Here is a 16,109-nt window from a genome sequence, read left to right on the forward strand (position 1 = left end):
CATTCTCAATCTGTTTCATTTGGTGCTTTTGCCTTGCAGGTTTCTTCAAGATCCTACGCGGCAGCAACGAGTGTGGGATTGAATCGGAGGTTGTAACTGGAATCCCGCATGACACCAGCCACACCAACTACTAGTGAGATGCTGAACTCCTTGTGCACACCATCCACCATCGAAGCTCCACACCCCACTTATGATCAACGCATCACGAGCATTAAGCTTGGGTGTGGCAAAGAACTTAAATGGAGAGCTCAACATTGACCATACCAATGCCCGATTAACCAAGGAGCAGGTGCCTCTAAGTTTCAGAGCCTCTAAGCACAAAAATCACACATTTCAATCATGTGCAATCATTTTGATTTTAACCATCTTCCTGTAATACACAGTAACTGGCTCTCAGCTTTGACAATTTCTCTTCCCTTTCTCTCTTATCTCTCACTTTGTTTTCAACCTTTGTCTCCCTCTCTCAGTTTAATATGCTTTTGGAAGTACATACAATGGTCATTGCACACTAACACAAACAAATTAATATAAACTTTTCCCAAATAAAACCTCAGAAATTTCTCGTAGTTTTGCTTCAAGCTATTTTGAAAAATAACAGAACAGTAATTATTAGCAACCAAGTAAAAATATTCCAGAAGTACAGTGGGCTGAACTGTACTGCAGATTAGGATTTTAGGTTCTCTACACAGGCTCAGACTGCATCATAATCTAAATACTGCTGAAACTTTGTTTTTAATTGATTAAATCCTTACTTTGGACATTAGGGATTTCAGTTAGAGTGAAAAAAAGGCAGATTAAAATTTTTCAGACAGCATTTTGTATTTGTGTGGAAATAATTTAGCAGCATTCAGCAGAGGGTGATCGGTAAAGCAGGGACTGCTTTGGGTGACAACAGTTGCTGTTTGTGGGCTTCAGAACCCATCTCTCCCCTTCCTCTTACTGTGTGGAGATGGGTTTCTGTTCCCTCTTATGGCAGGTGTAATGCATGAAGCTCAGTGCTGCTCCTGGAGTTGTCGAATTCACAGCCTTCCTTGCGCACATGCTTCCTGTGTATATTTTAAACTGTTGAAGCTATGGGTTTGCCATAATCTTCCAATCTTCCCTGGATACAGGGTAGGTGCCAGAGGATAGGAGAATGGCAAACATGACACCCTTATTCAAGAAAGGGTACAAGGTCATTCCTAGTAACTACAGGTCAGTCAGTTTAACATCTGTGGTGGGTAAGGTTTTAGAAAGAATTATCAAGGAATAAAATCAACAGGCACTTGGAGAGGTTTGTTTATTAAGAATAGCCAGCATGGATTTGTAAAAGGCAGATCATGCTTGACTGGTCCAATTGATTTTTTTTGATGAAGTAACAGAAGGTTGATGAAGGGAATGCAATGGATGTTGTCTATATGGATTTTAAGAAGCCTTTGACAAAATGTTGGTTAACAAAATTGAGACTCATGGAGTGGAAGGGTCAGTGTCAGCTTGGAAAAAAAATGGCTTAAAGGACAGAAAACAGCGAATCATGGTAAATGGTTGTTTTTCAGACTGGAGGATGGTAGACAGTGGTGTTTCCTAATAGTCAGTGCTAGGACCACTGCTTGAATATTGGAATGGAGTAAAATTTCAAAATTTGCTGTTGATACCAAACTTGGAGACCTGGCAGACAGTCAGGATAATACCACTCGACTGCAACAGGACAGAGGCTAGCAGAATGGTCAGACAAGTAGCTGATGGAATTTAAAATAAAGAAATGTGAGGTACTTATGTTCTTATGATGCATTTTGGCAGAAGGAATAGGGAGAGGCAATATAGACTAAATAGTACAGTTCCAAAGAGTATACATGGACAAAGGGACTTAGGAGTTTATGTGCATAGATCTTTGAAGGCGGCAGGACATATTGAGAGAAAAGCATATGGGACCATGAGTTTCTTAAATAGAAGTATTGAGTACAAAAGCAAGGTTATGCTGAACCTTTATAAAGCTCTGGTTAGATCACAGCTCGAATATTGCGTCCAGTTCTGGTCACCACACTTTACGTGGATAGCATGTTTAGGGAGGTGGTCACACCACAGGTTAGGAGTATGCAGGCAGAAAGGGAATGGGTGACCGCTAGGCGGTCTAAGAGAACCAGGCAGGCAGTGCAGGAGTCCCCTGAGTCTATCTTGCTTGCTAATCGGTTTTCCATTTTGGATACTCGCGAGAGCGATGGTTCCTCTGGGGAATGCAGCCAGAGCAAAGTCCGTGGCACCACAGGTAGCTCAGCTGCACAGGAGGGGAGGAAGAAGAGTGGAAGAGCAATAGCTGGGATTAGACAGGTGTTTCTGCAGCAGTAAACGCGAGTCCAGCATGGGGTGTTGCCTCCTTGGTGCCAGGGTCAAGGATGTCACGGAGGAGCTGCAGGACATCCTTCTGGGGGAGGGTGAACAGCCAGAGGTCATGGTCCACATTGGTACAAATGAAATAATTAAGAGGGATGAGGTCCTGAAAGCAGATTTTAGGGAGCTAGAAAGGAAATTAAAAAGCAGGACCTCCAAAGTAATCTCAGGATTACTCCCAGTGCCACGTGCTAGTGAGCATAGGAATAGGAGGATTGATCGATTGAACGTGTGGCTGGAGAAGTGGTGTAGGAGGGAGTGCATCAGACATCTGAGGCATTGGGACTAATTCTGGGACTGGTGGGATCTGTACAAAATGGACAGGCTACACCTGAACAGGACCAAAACTAACATCCTCACAGAGAGATTTGCTAGTGCTGTTGGGGAGGGTTTAAACTAGCTTGTCAGGGGGATGAGAACCTGAGGGGTAGCTCAAATTGGAAGGAACTAAATCTGGTAACAGGAGGTAGAAAAGTAGCAAGTGACTTTAGAAGGCGAAAATCAACTAGGCTTAGAATGCAGAATGTTAAGACGACAAGGTTAAGGCCACTCTACCTGAATGTACCGTTCGCAACAAGGTAGATGATTTAAAGGCACAAATAGAGGTAAATGGGTATGATCTAATTAACATAACGGAAACGTGGCTACAGGGTTACCAAGACTGGGAACTGAATATTCAAGGATATTTGACAGTTAGGGAGGACAGGGAAAAGGTGCTGCTGTTGCGCTGATAACAAGGGATGGGATCAGTACATTAGTAAGGGAGAATCTCAGATCGGAAGATCAAAATGTGGAATGTTTGGTTGGAGCTAAGAAAAAGCAAGGGGCAGCAAACATTGGTAAGAATTGTTTATAAGCCACCAAACAGTAGTGGTAGTGTGGGGCATGGTATTAATCTAGAGATTAGAAAAGCATATAGCACGGATAATATAGTAATGGGTGACTTCAATCCGCATAGTCTGGGTAAACCTAATGAGCACTAATGCTATGGACGAGGAATTTCTGGTGTGTGTTAAGGATGATTTTCTAGAGCAGTATGTTGAAGAACCGACTAGAGAACAGGCTATTTTAGATTTAGTATTATGTAATGAGAAAGGGCTAATTAATAATCTTGTTGTAAAAGAACCTTTAGGGATGAGTGACCATAATATGATAGAATTTTACATTTTGTTTGAAAGTGAGGTAGTTCAATCTGCAGCCAGAGTGTTAAATTGGAACAATGGAAATTATGAAGATATGAGGAGCAAATTGGCTGAGGTGGATTGGGAAAATACATTGACAGGTATGACAGTACATGGGTAATGGATAGTCTTTAAAGATGATTACATACTTTACAGCAACTATACATTCCTTCAGGGCACAAAAAACAGTCAACCGTGGACAACAAAGGAGGTTAAGGATTGTATAAAATTTAAAAGAAAAGGCTCATAAAGTTGCCAGAAATAGTAGTAAACCTGAGGATTGGGAGGATTTTAGAATACATAGAACAGTACAGCACAGTACAGGCCCTTCAGCCCACGATGTTGTGCCGAACCTTTAACCGACTCTTAAGATCAAACTAACTACCTACCCTTCATTCTACTATCATCCATGTACCTATCCAATACAGCAAAGGAGGACCAAGAAACTGACAAAGAAAGGGAGAATAGGAATGTAAACTAGCAAAAAATATAAAAATGGACTGTAAAAGCTTCTCTCGGTACATAAAAAGGAAATGTTTGGTTAAGACAAACGTAGGCCCATTACAGGCAGAGTCAGGAGAATTTATAATGGGGAATAGAGAAATGGCAGAGAAGCTAAATGATTACTTTGTGTCTGTCTTCACTGAGGAAGAAATCTCCCAGAATCAGAGATCCAAGGAATTAGGGGGAATTAGGAATTGAAGGAAATTAGTATTAGTATGAAGGACGTATTGGAGAAATTAACGGGGCTGAAGGTTGATAAGTCCATGGGACCTGATATTCTATATCCCAGAGTGTTGAAAGAGATGGAGATAGTGGATGCATTGGTGATCAGCTTCCAAAATTCTATAGATTCTGAAGCAGTTGCTGCAGATTGGAAAGTCACAAATGTCACCCCACTATTTAAGAAAGGAGGGAGAGAGAAAACAGGGAATTACAGACCTGTTAGCCTTACATCAGTTGTTGCAAAAAGGCTAGAATCTATTCTAAAGGATGTGATAAATGGACACTTGGATAATAATGATCTGATTAAGCATAGTCAACATGGATTTATGAATGGGAAATCATGTTTGATGAACCTGTTGGAGTTTTTTTTTGAGGATATTACTAACAGAATTGATAGAGTCGGTGGATGTGGTATACTTGGATTTTCAGAAGGCTTTTGATAAAGTGCCCCACAGGAGGTTGGTTAGCAAAGTTAAAGCACATGGGATAAGAGGTAATATACTGGCATGGATTAAGGATTGGTTAACAGGCAGAAAGCAGAGAGTAGGAAGAAACGGGCCATTCTAGTATTGGCAGGCTGTGACTAGTGGGGTACCACAGGGATCAGTGTTCACAATATCTATCAATGATTTGGATGTGGGAAACAAATGTAATATTTCCAAGTTCGCAGATGACACAAAACTAGCTGGAAATGTGTGCTGTGAGGAAGATGCAAAGCGGTTTCAAGGGGATTTGGACAAACTTAATGAGTGGGCAAAAACATGGCAGATGGAATATAATGTGGAAAAATGTGAGGTTATCCACTTTGGTAGGAGGAACAGATACGCAGAGTATTTCTTAAATGGTAAGAAATTAGAAAGTGTAGATGTACAAAGGGACCTGGGTGTCCTTATCATTAAGTCACTGAAAGCTAACATGCAGGCACAGCAAACAATTAAGGCGGCTAATGGTATGTTAGCCTTTCTTGCAAGAGGATTTGAGTACAGGAGTAGTGAAGTCTTGCTTCAATTGCATAGAACCTTGGTTAGACTGCACCTGGTGTACTCTGTGCAGTTTTGGTCTCCTTACCTTAGGAAAGATATTACTGCCATAGAGGGAGTGCAACACAGGTTCACCAGACTTGTTCCTGGCATGGCCTATGAAAAGAGATTGGGAAAACTGGGCCTGTATTCTCCAGAGTTACGAAGAATGAGAGGTGATTTCATTGAAACCTACAAAATACTTAAAGGGATAGACAGGGCAGATGTAGGTAAGATGTTTCCCCTAGTTGGGGAGTCTAGAACCAGGGGACTCAATTCAAAATAAGGGGGAAGCCACTTAAAACAAAGAACAGGACATCACAGGAACAGGCCATTCGGCACTCCAAGCCTGCGCCGATCTTGATGCCTGTCTAAACTAAAACCTTCTGCACTTCCGGGGTCCGTATCCCTCTATTCCCAACCTATTCATGTATTTGTCAAGATGCCTCTTAAACGTCGCTATCGTACCTGCTTCCACCACCTCCCCCGGCAGCAAGTTCCAGGCACTCACCACCCTCTGTGTAAAAAAACTTGCCTCGCACATCCCCTCTAAACTTTGCCCCTCGCACCTTAAACCTATGTCCCCAAGTAACTGACTCTTGCACCCTGGGAAAAAGCTTCTGACTGTCCACTTGGTCCATGCCGCTCATAACTTTGTAAACCTCTATCAGGTCGCCCCTCCACCTCCGTCATTCCAGTGAAAACAATCTGAGTTTATCCAACCTCTCCTCATAGCTAATACCCTCCAGACCAGGCAACATCCTGGTAAACCTCTTCTGTACCCTCTCCAAAGCCTCCACATCCTTCTGGTAGTGTGGCGACCAGAATTGCACGCAATATTCTAAGTGTGGCCTAACTAAGGTTCTGTACAGCTGAGCATGACTTGCCAATTTTTATATTCTATGCCCCGACCGATGAAGGCAAGCATGCTGTATGCCTTCTTGACTACCTTATCCACCTGCGTTGCCACTTTCAGTGACCTGTGGACCTGTACGCCCAGATCTCTCTGCCTGTCAATACTCCTAAGGGTTCTGCCATTTACTGTATACTTCCCACCTGCATTAGACCTTCCAAGATGCATTACCTCACATTTGTCCGGATAAAACTCCATCTGCCATTTCTCCACCCAAGTCTCCAACCGATCTATCTCCTGCTGTATCCTCTGACAATCCTCATCATTATCCGCAACTCCACCAACCTTTGTGTCGTCCGCAAACTTACTAATCAGACCAGCTACATTTTCCTCCAAATCATTTATATATACTACAAACAGCAAAGGTCCCAGCACTGATCCCTGCGGAACACCACTAGTCACATCCCTCCATTCAGAAAAACACCCTTCCACTGCTACCCTCTGTCTTCTATGACCGAGGCAGTTCTGTATCCATCTTGCCAGCTCATCTCTGATCCCGTGTGACTTCATCTTTTGTACCAGTCTGCCACGAGGGACCTTGTCAAAGGCTTTACTGAAGTCCATGTAGACAACATCCACTGCCCTTCCTTCATCAATCATCTTCGTCACTTCCTCAAAAAACTCGATCAAGTTAGTGAGACACGACCTCCCCTTCACAAAACCATGCTGCCTCTCGCTAATAAGTCCATTTGTTTCCAAATGGGAGTAAATCCTCTCCCGAAGAATCCTCTGCACTAATTTCCCTACCATTGACGTAAGGCTCACCGGCCTGTAATTGCCTGGATTATCCTTGCTACCCTTCTTAAACAAAGGAACAACACTGGCTATTCTCCAGTCCTCTGGGACCTCACCTGTAGCCAATGAGGATACAAAGATTTCTGTCAAGGCCCCAGCAATTTCCTCTCTTGCCTCCCTCAGTATTCTGGGGTAGATCCCATCGGGCACTGGGGACTTATCTACTTTAATGTTTTTTCAAGATGCCCAACACCACCTCCTTTTTGATAATGACATGACCCAGACTATCTACACTCCCTTCCCTAGACTCATCATCCACCAAGTCCTTCTCTTTGGTGAATACTGATGCAAAGTACTCATTTAGTACCTCGCCCATTTCCTCTGACTCCACGCATAGATTCCCTCCTGTCCTTGAGTGGGCCAACCCTTTCCCTGGCTACCCTCTTGCTCTTTATATATGTATAAAAAGCCTTGGAATTCTCCTTAATCCTGTTTGCCAATGACTTTTCATGAACCCTTTTAGCCCTTCTGACTCCTTGCTTAAGTTCCTTCCTACTTTCTTTATATTACTCAAGGGCTTTGTCTGTTCCCAGCCTTCTAGCCCTTATGTATGCTTCCTTTATCTTTTTGACTAGGCTCACAATATCCCTCTTTATCCAAGGTTCCTGAAACTTGCCAAACTTATCCTTCATCCTCACAGGAACATGCTGGTCCTGGATTCTAATCAACTGACGTTTGAAAGACTCCCACGTCAGATGTTGATTTACCCTCAAACAGCCGCCCCCAATCTAAATTCTTCAGTTACTGCCTAATATTGTTATAATTAGCCTTCCCCCAATTTAGCACCTTCACCCAAGGACTACTTATCCACAAGTACCTTAAAACTTACGGAATTATGGCCACTGTTCCCGAAATGCTCCCCTACTGAAACTTTGACCACCTGGCCGGGCTCATTCCCCAATACCAAGTCCAGTACCGCCCTTTCCCTAGTTGGACTATCTACATATCGTTTCAAGAAGCCCTCCTGGATGCTCCTCACAAATTCTGCCCCATCCAAGCCCCTAGCACTAAGTGAGTCCCAGTCAATATAGGGGAAGTTAAAATCACCCACCACAACAACCCTGTTGCTTTTACATCTTTCCAAAATCTGTTGACATATCTGCTCCTCTACCTCCTGCTGGCTGTTGGGAGGCCTGTAGTAAACCCCCAACATTGTGACTGCACCCTTCCTATTCCTGAGCTCTACCCATATTGCCTCGCTGCATGAGCCCTCTGAGGTGTCCTCCTGCAGTACAGCTGTGATATTCTCCTTAACCAGTAATGCAACTCCCCCACCCCTTTTACATCCCCCTCTATCCCGCCTGAAGCATCTAAATCCCAGAACATTTAGCTGCCAATCCTGTCCTTCCCTCAACCAAGTCTCTGTAATAGCAGCAACATCATAGTTCCAAGTACTAATCCAAGCTCTAAGTTCATCTGCCTGACCTGTTATACTTCTCGCATTGAAACAAATGCACTTCAGACCACCAGTCCCGCTGTGCTCAGCAACATCTCCTTGCCTGCTCTTCCTCTCAGTCTTACTGGCCTTATTCACTAGTTCCCCCTCAGTTATTTCACCTGCTGACCTACTGCTCTGGTTCCCACCCCCCTGCCACACTAGTTTAAACGCTCCCGAGTGATGCTAGCTAACCTCGCAGCCAGGATATTTGTGCCCCTCCAGTTTAGATGCAACCTGTCCTTCTTGTACAGGTCCCAGCTGTCCCGGAAGAGATCCCAATGATCCAGATATCTGAACCCCTCCCTCCTACACCAGCTGTTTAGCCACGTGTTTAGCTGCACTATCTTCCTATTTCTAGCCTCACTGGCACGTGGCACAGGGAGTAATCCCGAGATTACCACCCTCGAGGTCCTGTTTTTTTAAACTTACTACCTAACTCCCTGAACTCCCCCTGCAGGACCTTGTCACTCTTCCTGCCTATGTCGTTAGTACCAATGTGTACCACAACCTCTGGCTGATCACCCTCCCCCTTCAGAATGCCCCCTGCCCATTCAGAGATATCCTTGACCCTGGCACCAGGGAGGCAACATACCATCCTGGTGTCTCTTTCACATCCACAGAAGCACCTATCTGTGACCCTGACTATAGAGTTCCCTATAACTATTGCTCTTCTGCACTTTGTCCCTCCCTGCTGAACAACAGAGCCAGCCGTGGTGCCACTGCTCTGGCTGCTGCTGTTGTTTTCCCGAAAGGCCATCCCCCCAACAGTATCCAAAACGGTATACTTGTTAGAGAGGGGGACAGCCACAGGGATTCCTGCACTGACTGCCTGCCCCTTCTAGCGGTCACCCATCTATCCGCCTGCACCTTGGGTGTAACCACATTTCTAAAACTCCTGTCTATGATGCTTTCTGCCACCTGCATGCTCTTAAGTGCATCCAATCGCTGCTCCAACCGATCCATGCGGTCTGTGAGGAGCTGCAATTGGGTACACTTCCTGCAGATGCAGTTGTCCGGAATGCTGGAAGTGTCACGGACCTCCCACATCTCACAGGTGAAGCACTTTACTCCTCTGACATTTCTCGCACTACTTAATAAATTAATTTAAAATAAATACTTATTAAATCCTTACTAAATTAAGTTACAATTAACTATATGTTCCCTAGCGCAAGATTTCTGCTATAAATATTAAACGCTAAATACAGTAATCTCCTCCCTCTGGTTTAGTTACTCCTCTACTTATTAATTAATTTGTTAATTAGGGTTAATTAGTTTATCAGTGTTTTATTTTCAAATTCAGTGCAGATTCCCTACCAGCCAATCAGGTCATAGCTTTCCTGTGAGGTCACTTTTTCAGTTTTTTTTTTCCACCCAAGGTAACTTACTCGATATACTCACTGCTCCGGTACTCCGCCCTCCGAGTCTTCTCCCAAACAATCACCTTGCAGCTCCCCTCCAACGTCACTGTTGGCTTTTTTTTCAAACTCCGGCGCGCTGTAAGAGCTCGTCTCCGCTCCTGTAAGGCAAGACACTGGGCCTCCATCCTTGAGGTAGATTTATAGGCTCCAGTCCTAGCGTTCTCCCCACAGGTCCACTCCGCTCCCGGAGGACAGAGATGAGGAGAAATTTCTTCACTCAGAGGGTTGTGAATCATTGGAATTCTCTAACCCGGAGGGCTGTGGAAGCTCAGTCATTGAGTATGTTTAAAGCAGAGTTCGACAGATTTCTAAATACAAATGACATAAGGGGGTATGAAGATAGTGTGGGTAAAAGGCATTGAAGTGGAAGATCAGCCATGATCGTAGTGAATGGTGGGGCAGGCTCATAGAGTCAGAGTCGTACAGCATAGAAACAGGCCCTTCGGCCCACGCGTCCATGCCGACCATAATGCCTATCTATACTAATCCCACCTGCCTGCATTAATTCCATATCCCTCTATGCCTTGCACATTCAAGTACCTGTCCAGATGCCTCTTAAATGTTGCTACTGTTCCTCCTCTGGCAGCTCATTCCAGATACCCACTATTCTTTGTGTGAAAAATTTACCCCTTTGATCCCCTTTAAACCTCCTCCCTCTCACCTTAAATCTATGCTCTCTAGTTTTAGTCACCCCTACCATGGGAAACAGACTCTGGCGATCTACCCTATCTATGCCTCTCATAATTTTATATACCTCTATCATGTCCCCTCTCAGCCTCCTTCGCTCCAGAGAAAACAGACCCAGCCTATCCAATCTCTCTTTATAACTCAAGCCCTCCAAACCAAGCAACATTCTTGACAATTTTTTCTGCACCTTCTCGAGCTTAATCACATCTTTCCTGCAGTGCGGCGACCAGAACTGCACACAGTACTCCAAGTGTGGCCTAACCAACGTTATGTACAACTGTAACAGGACGTCCCAACTCTTGTACTCAATGCTTCAGCCGATGAAGGCAAGCATGCCATACGCCTTCTTCACCACCCTGTCTACCTGCGTTGCCACTTTCAGGGAACTATGTACTTTCTATGTACCAATGTCTCTCTGCTCAACAACACTCCCCAGGGCCCTGCTATTCACTGTATATGTCCTGCCCTGGTTTAACTTCCCAAAATGCATCACTTCACACTTCAGCATTAAATTCCATTTGCCAATCCCTTGCCCACTTTATCTATAGCCTGTTGTAACCTTAGACAACCTTCTTCACTGTCCACTGTCCAATTTTGGTGTCATCTGCAAACTTACTAATCATGCCCCCTACATTCACATCCAAGTCATTAATATATATGACAAACAAGAGGGCCCAGCACCGATCCCTACGGCACACACAGGATATCACTGTTCCATCACTTGAACTGACTAGCTTCCATGACCTTCTCCACGGTAAATACTGACAAGAAATATTCATTTAAGACCTCGCCCATTTCCCGTGGGTCCACACATATATTGCCACACTGATCCTTAAGGGGACCTACTCTCTCCCTAGCTATCCTTTTACTCTTAATATACTTATAAAGGAGAATCCTAAAAGATTCTATATTATCTGCCAGGGAAATCTCATGGCCCCTTTTCACCCTCCTAATTTCCTTCTTAAGTGTAGTCCTACATCCCATATACTGCTCGAGGGACTCGCTTGATCCCAGCTGCCTATACCTGATATATGCCTCCTTCTTTGTCCTGACCAGACCCTCAACATCCCTCATCAACCAAGGTTCCCTAAACTTGCCAACCTTGCCCTTCCATTTAACAGGAACATGCCAGCCCTGAACTCTTCCTATCTCACTTTTAAAAGCCTCCCACTTGCCAGACGTCCCTTTACCTGTAAACAGCCTCTCCCATTCAACTTTTGAGAGTTCCTGTCTGATGCCATTGAAATTAGCCTTCCCCCAATTTAGGACTTCAACCTGAGGACCAGTCCTATCCTTTTCCATAACTATCTTGAAGCTAATAGAGTTATGGTCACTGGTCCCAAAGTGCTCCCCCACTGACACATCAACCACCTGCCCATCCTCATTTTCTAAGAGGAGGTCGACTGTAGCTATGGGCCAAGTGCTGGCAAATGGGATTAGGTAGGCAGCTCAGGTGTCTTTAATGCATTGGTGCAGACTCGATGGGCCAAAGGGCCTCTTCTGCACTATTATTCTGTGATTCTCTAGTAGGGCCATCCACATACTGCTTCAGAAAACTATCCTGGACACACTTAAATTCTTCCCCATCTGATCCCTTAGCACTAAGGCAGTCCCAGTCAATATTAGGGAAGTTAAAATCACCTACTATTACAACCCTATAATTCCTACACCTATCTGTGATTTCCCTACATATATGCTCCTCCAATCCCCTCTATTGGGGAGCCTATAGTATTATCCCATCAAAGTGATCACCCCTTTCTTATTTCTAAGTTCTACCCATATGACCTCGCTGGACATTCCCCCCGGGATATCCTCTATAAGTACTGCTGTGATGTCCTCCCTAATCAATAGTGCAACTCCCCCTCCTCTCTTACCTCCACCTCTGTCATGCCGGAAGGATCGGTACCCCGGAATATTGAGCTGCCAGACCTGCCCATCCCTCAACCACGTTTCCGTAATAATTTAGATAATGAAGTTAGCGTGACTAAGGGGAAGAGTATGCAGGGAGCAGATGATGAACGCAAAGGGACTGGTGGTCTGAGGTGCATTTGTTTTAATGCAAGAAGTGTAGTAGGTAAGGCAGATGAACTTAGGGCTTGGATTAGTACCTGGGAGTATGATGTTATTGCTATTACTGAGACTTGGTTGAGGGAAGGGCATGATTGGCAACTAAATATCCCAGGATATCGATGCTTCCGGCGGGATAGAGAGGGAGGTAAAAGGGGTGGAGGAGTTGCAGTACTGGTCAAAGAGGATATCACAGCTGTGCTGAAGGAGGGCACTATGGAGGACTCGAGCAGTGAGGCAATATGGACAGAACTCAGAAATAGGAAGGGTGCGGTAACAATGTTGGGGCTGTACTACAGGCCTCCCAACAGCAAGCATGAGATAGAGGTACAAATATGTAAACAGATTATGGAAAGATGTAGGAGCAACAGGGTGGTGGTGATAGGAGATTTTAATTTTCCCAACATTGACTGGGATTCACTTAGTGTTAGAGGTCTAGATGGAGCAGAATTTGTAAGGAGCATCCAGGAGGGTTTTCTAGAGCAGTATGTAAATAGTCCAACTCGGGAAGGGACCATACTGGACCTGGTATTGGGGAATGAGCCCGGCCAGGTGGTTGAAGTTTCAGTAGGGGACTACTTTGGGAATAGTGATCACAATTCCGTAAGTTTTAGAATACTCATGGACAAAGGCGAGAGTGGTCCTAAAGGAAGAGTGCTAAATTGGGGGAAGGCCAACAATACCAAAATTCGGCAGGAGCTGGGGAATGTAGATTGGGAGCAGCTGTTTGAAGGTAAATCCACATTTGATATGTGGGAGGCTTTTAAAGAGAGGTTGATTAGCGTGCAGGAGAGACATGTTCCTGTGAAAATGAGGGATAGAAATGGCAAGATTAGGGAACCATGGATGACAGGTGAAATTGTGAGACTAGCTAAGAGGAAAAAGGAAGCATACATAAGGTCTAGGAGGCTGAAGAAAGACGAAGCTTTGAAAGAATATCGGGAATGTAGGACCAATCTGAAACGAGGAATTAAGAGGGCTAAAAGGGGTCATGAAATATCTTTAGCAAACAGGGTTAAGGAAAATCCCAAAGCCTTTTATTCATATATAAGGAGCAAGAGGGTAACTCGAGAAAGGATTGGCCCACTCAAGGACAAAGGAGGAAAGTTATGCGTGGAGTCAGAGAAAATGGGTGAGATTCTAAACGAGTACTTTGCATCGGTATTCACCGAGGAGAGGGACATGACGGATGTTGAGGTTAGGGACAGATGTTTGATTACTCTAGGTCAAGTCGGCATAAGGAGGGAGGAAGTGTTGGGTATTCTAAAAGGCATTAAGGTGGACAAGTCCCCAGGTCCAGATGGGATCTATCCCAGGTTACTGAGGGAAGCGAGAGGGGAAATAGCTGGGGCCTTAACAGATATCTTTGCAGCATCCTTAAACACGGATGAGGTCCCGGAGGACTAGAGAATTGCTAATGTTGTCTCCTTGTTTAAGAAGGGTAGCAGGGATAATCCAGGTAATTATAGACCGGTGAGCCTGACGTCAGTGGTAGGGAAGCTGCTGGAGAAGATACTGAGGGATAGGATCTATTCCCATTTGGAAGAAAATGGGCTTATCAGTGATAGGCAACATGGTTTTGTGCAGGGAAGGTCATGTCTTACCAACTTAATAGAATTCTTTGAGGAAGTGACAAAGTTGATTGATGAGGGAAGGGCTGTAGATGTCATTTTCATGGACTTCAGTAAGGCGTTTGATAAGGTTCCCCTTGGTAGGCTGATGGAGAAAGTGAAGTCGCATGGGGTCCAGGGTGTACTAGCTAGATGGATAAAGAACTGGCAGGGCAACAGGAGACAGAGAGTAGCAGTGGAAGGGAGTTTCTCAAAATGGAGACGTGTGACCAGTGGTGTTCCACAGGGATCCGTGCTGGGACCACTGTTGTTTGTGATATACATAAATGATTTGGAGGAAAGTATAGGTGGTCTGATTAGCAAGTTTGCAGACGACACTAAGATTGGTGGAGTAGCAGATAGTGAAGGGGACTGTCAGAGAATACAGCAGAATATAAATAGATTGGGGAGTTGGGCAGAGAAATGGCAGATGGAGTTCAATCAGGGCAAATGCGAGGTGATGCATTTTGGAAGATCCAATTCAAGAGTGAATTATACAGTAAATGGAAAAGTCCTGGGGAATATTGATGTCCAGAGAGATTTGGGTGTTCAGGTCCATTGTTCCCTGAAGGTGGCAACGCAGGTCAATAGAGTGGTCAAGAAGGCATACGGCATGCTTTCCTTCATCGGACGGGGTATTGAGTACAAGGGTTGGCAGGTCATGTTACAGTTGTATAAGACTTTGGTTCGGCCACATTTGGAATACTGCGTGCAGTTCTGGTCGCCACATTACCAAAAGGATGTAGATGCTTTGGAGAGGGTGCAGAGGAGGTTCACCAGGATGTTGCCTGGTATGGAGGGCGCTAGCTATGAAGAGAGGTTGAGCAGATTAGGATTATTTTCATTAGAAAGACGGAGGTTGAGGGGGGACCTGATTGAGGTGTACAAAATCATGAGAGGTATAGACAGGGTGGATAGCAAGAAGCTTTTTCCCCCCCAGAGTGGGGGATTCAATTACTAGGGGACACGAGTTCAAAGTAAGAGGGGAAAAGTTTAGGGGGGATATGCGTGGAAAGTTCTTTACGCAGAGGGTGGTGGGTGCCTGGAACGCGTTGCCAGCAGAGGTGGTAGACGCGGGCACGATAGCGTCTTTTAAGATGTATCTAGACAGATACATGAATGGGCAGGAAGCAAAGAGATACAGACCCTTAGAAAATAGGCGACATGTTTAGATAGAGGATCTGGATCGGCGCAGGCTTGGAGGGCCGAAGGGCCTGTTCCTGTGCTGTAATTTTCTTTGTTCTTTGTTCTAATAGCTATAATATCACAATCCCATGTACCGATCCATGCTCTGAGTTCTTGTAAGGCTTCTTGCATTAAAGTAGTTTAGCCTATCAGACCTTCCACGCTCCCTGTCCTGTCCCTGCCCAGCCTGCCTACTGGACTTGCTTGCTTTAACCTCTGCATTTGCCTCAACTATCTCATCGGAGAGACTTCTACTTTGGGTCCCACCCCCCTGCAAGACTAGTTTAAACCCTCCCGAGTAGTACTAGCAAACCTCCCCGCAAGGACATTGGTCCCCTTCCAGTTTAGATGCAACCCGTCCTTCTTGTACAGGTCACCTCTGCACCAGAAGCGATCCCAATGATCCAAGTAGCTGAAGCCCTCCCGCCTACACCAGCTCTTCAGCCACACATTCATTTGCCTTATCCTCCTATTCCTACCCTCACTAGCATGTGGCACAGGGAGTAATCCTGAGATTGCAATCCTAGAGGTCCTGCTTTTTAACCTTCTACCTAACTCCCTATATTCACTTTGCAGGACCTCATCTCTCTTCCTGCCTATGTCGTTAGTACCAATATGGACCACGACCTCTGGCTGCTCACCCTCCCCTTTCAGAATGTCCTGCAGCCACTCCAAGACATCCTTGCCCCTAGCACCAGGGAGG

At 45.0% G+C, this 16,109-nt stretch overlaps 1 protein-coding gene across 1 annotated transcript in view; it reads left to right on the forward strand.

Moving 5' to 3' along the window:
* Window positions 1-566, forward strand: part of ctsba (cathepsin Ba) — a 59,447-nt gene extending 58,881 nt beyond the window's left edge. The window contains exon 7 of the mRNA XM_068027573.1: window positions 40-566. Coding sequence (XP_067883674.1) covers window positions 40-134 — 95 coding nt within the window. The 3' untranslated portion in view covers window positions 135-566. The remainder of the gene's footprint in view (window positions 1-39) is intronic.
* The last annotated feature ends 15,543 nt before the right edge of the window (window positions 567-16,109 follow it).

This window comes from Heterodontus francisci, unplaced genomic scaffold, assembly GCF_036365525.1.
Source record: "Heterodontus francisci isolate sHetFra1 unplaced genomic scaffold, sHetFra1.hap1 HAP1_SCAFFOLD_593, whole genome shotgun sequence".
NCBI classification, from domain to species: Eukaryota; Metazoa; Chordata; class Chondrichthyes; order Heterodontiformes; family Heterodontidae; genus Heterodontus; species Heterodontus francisci.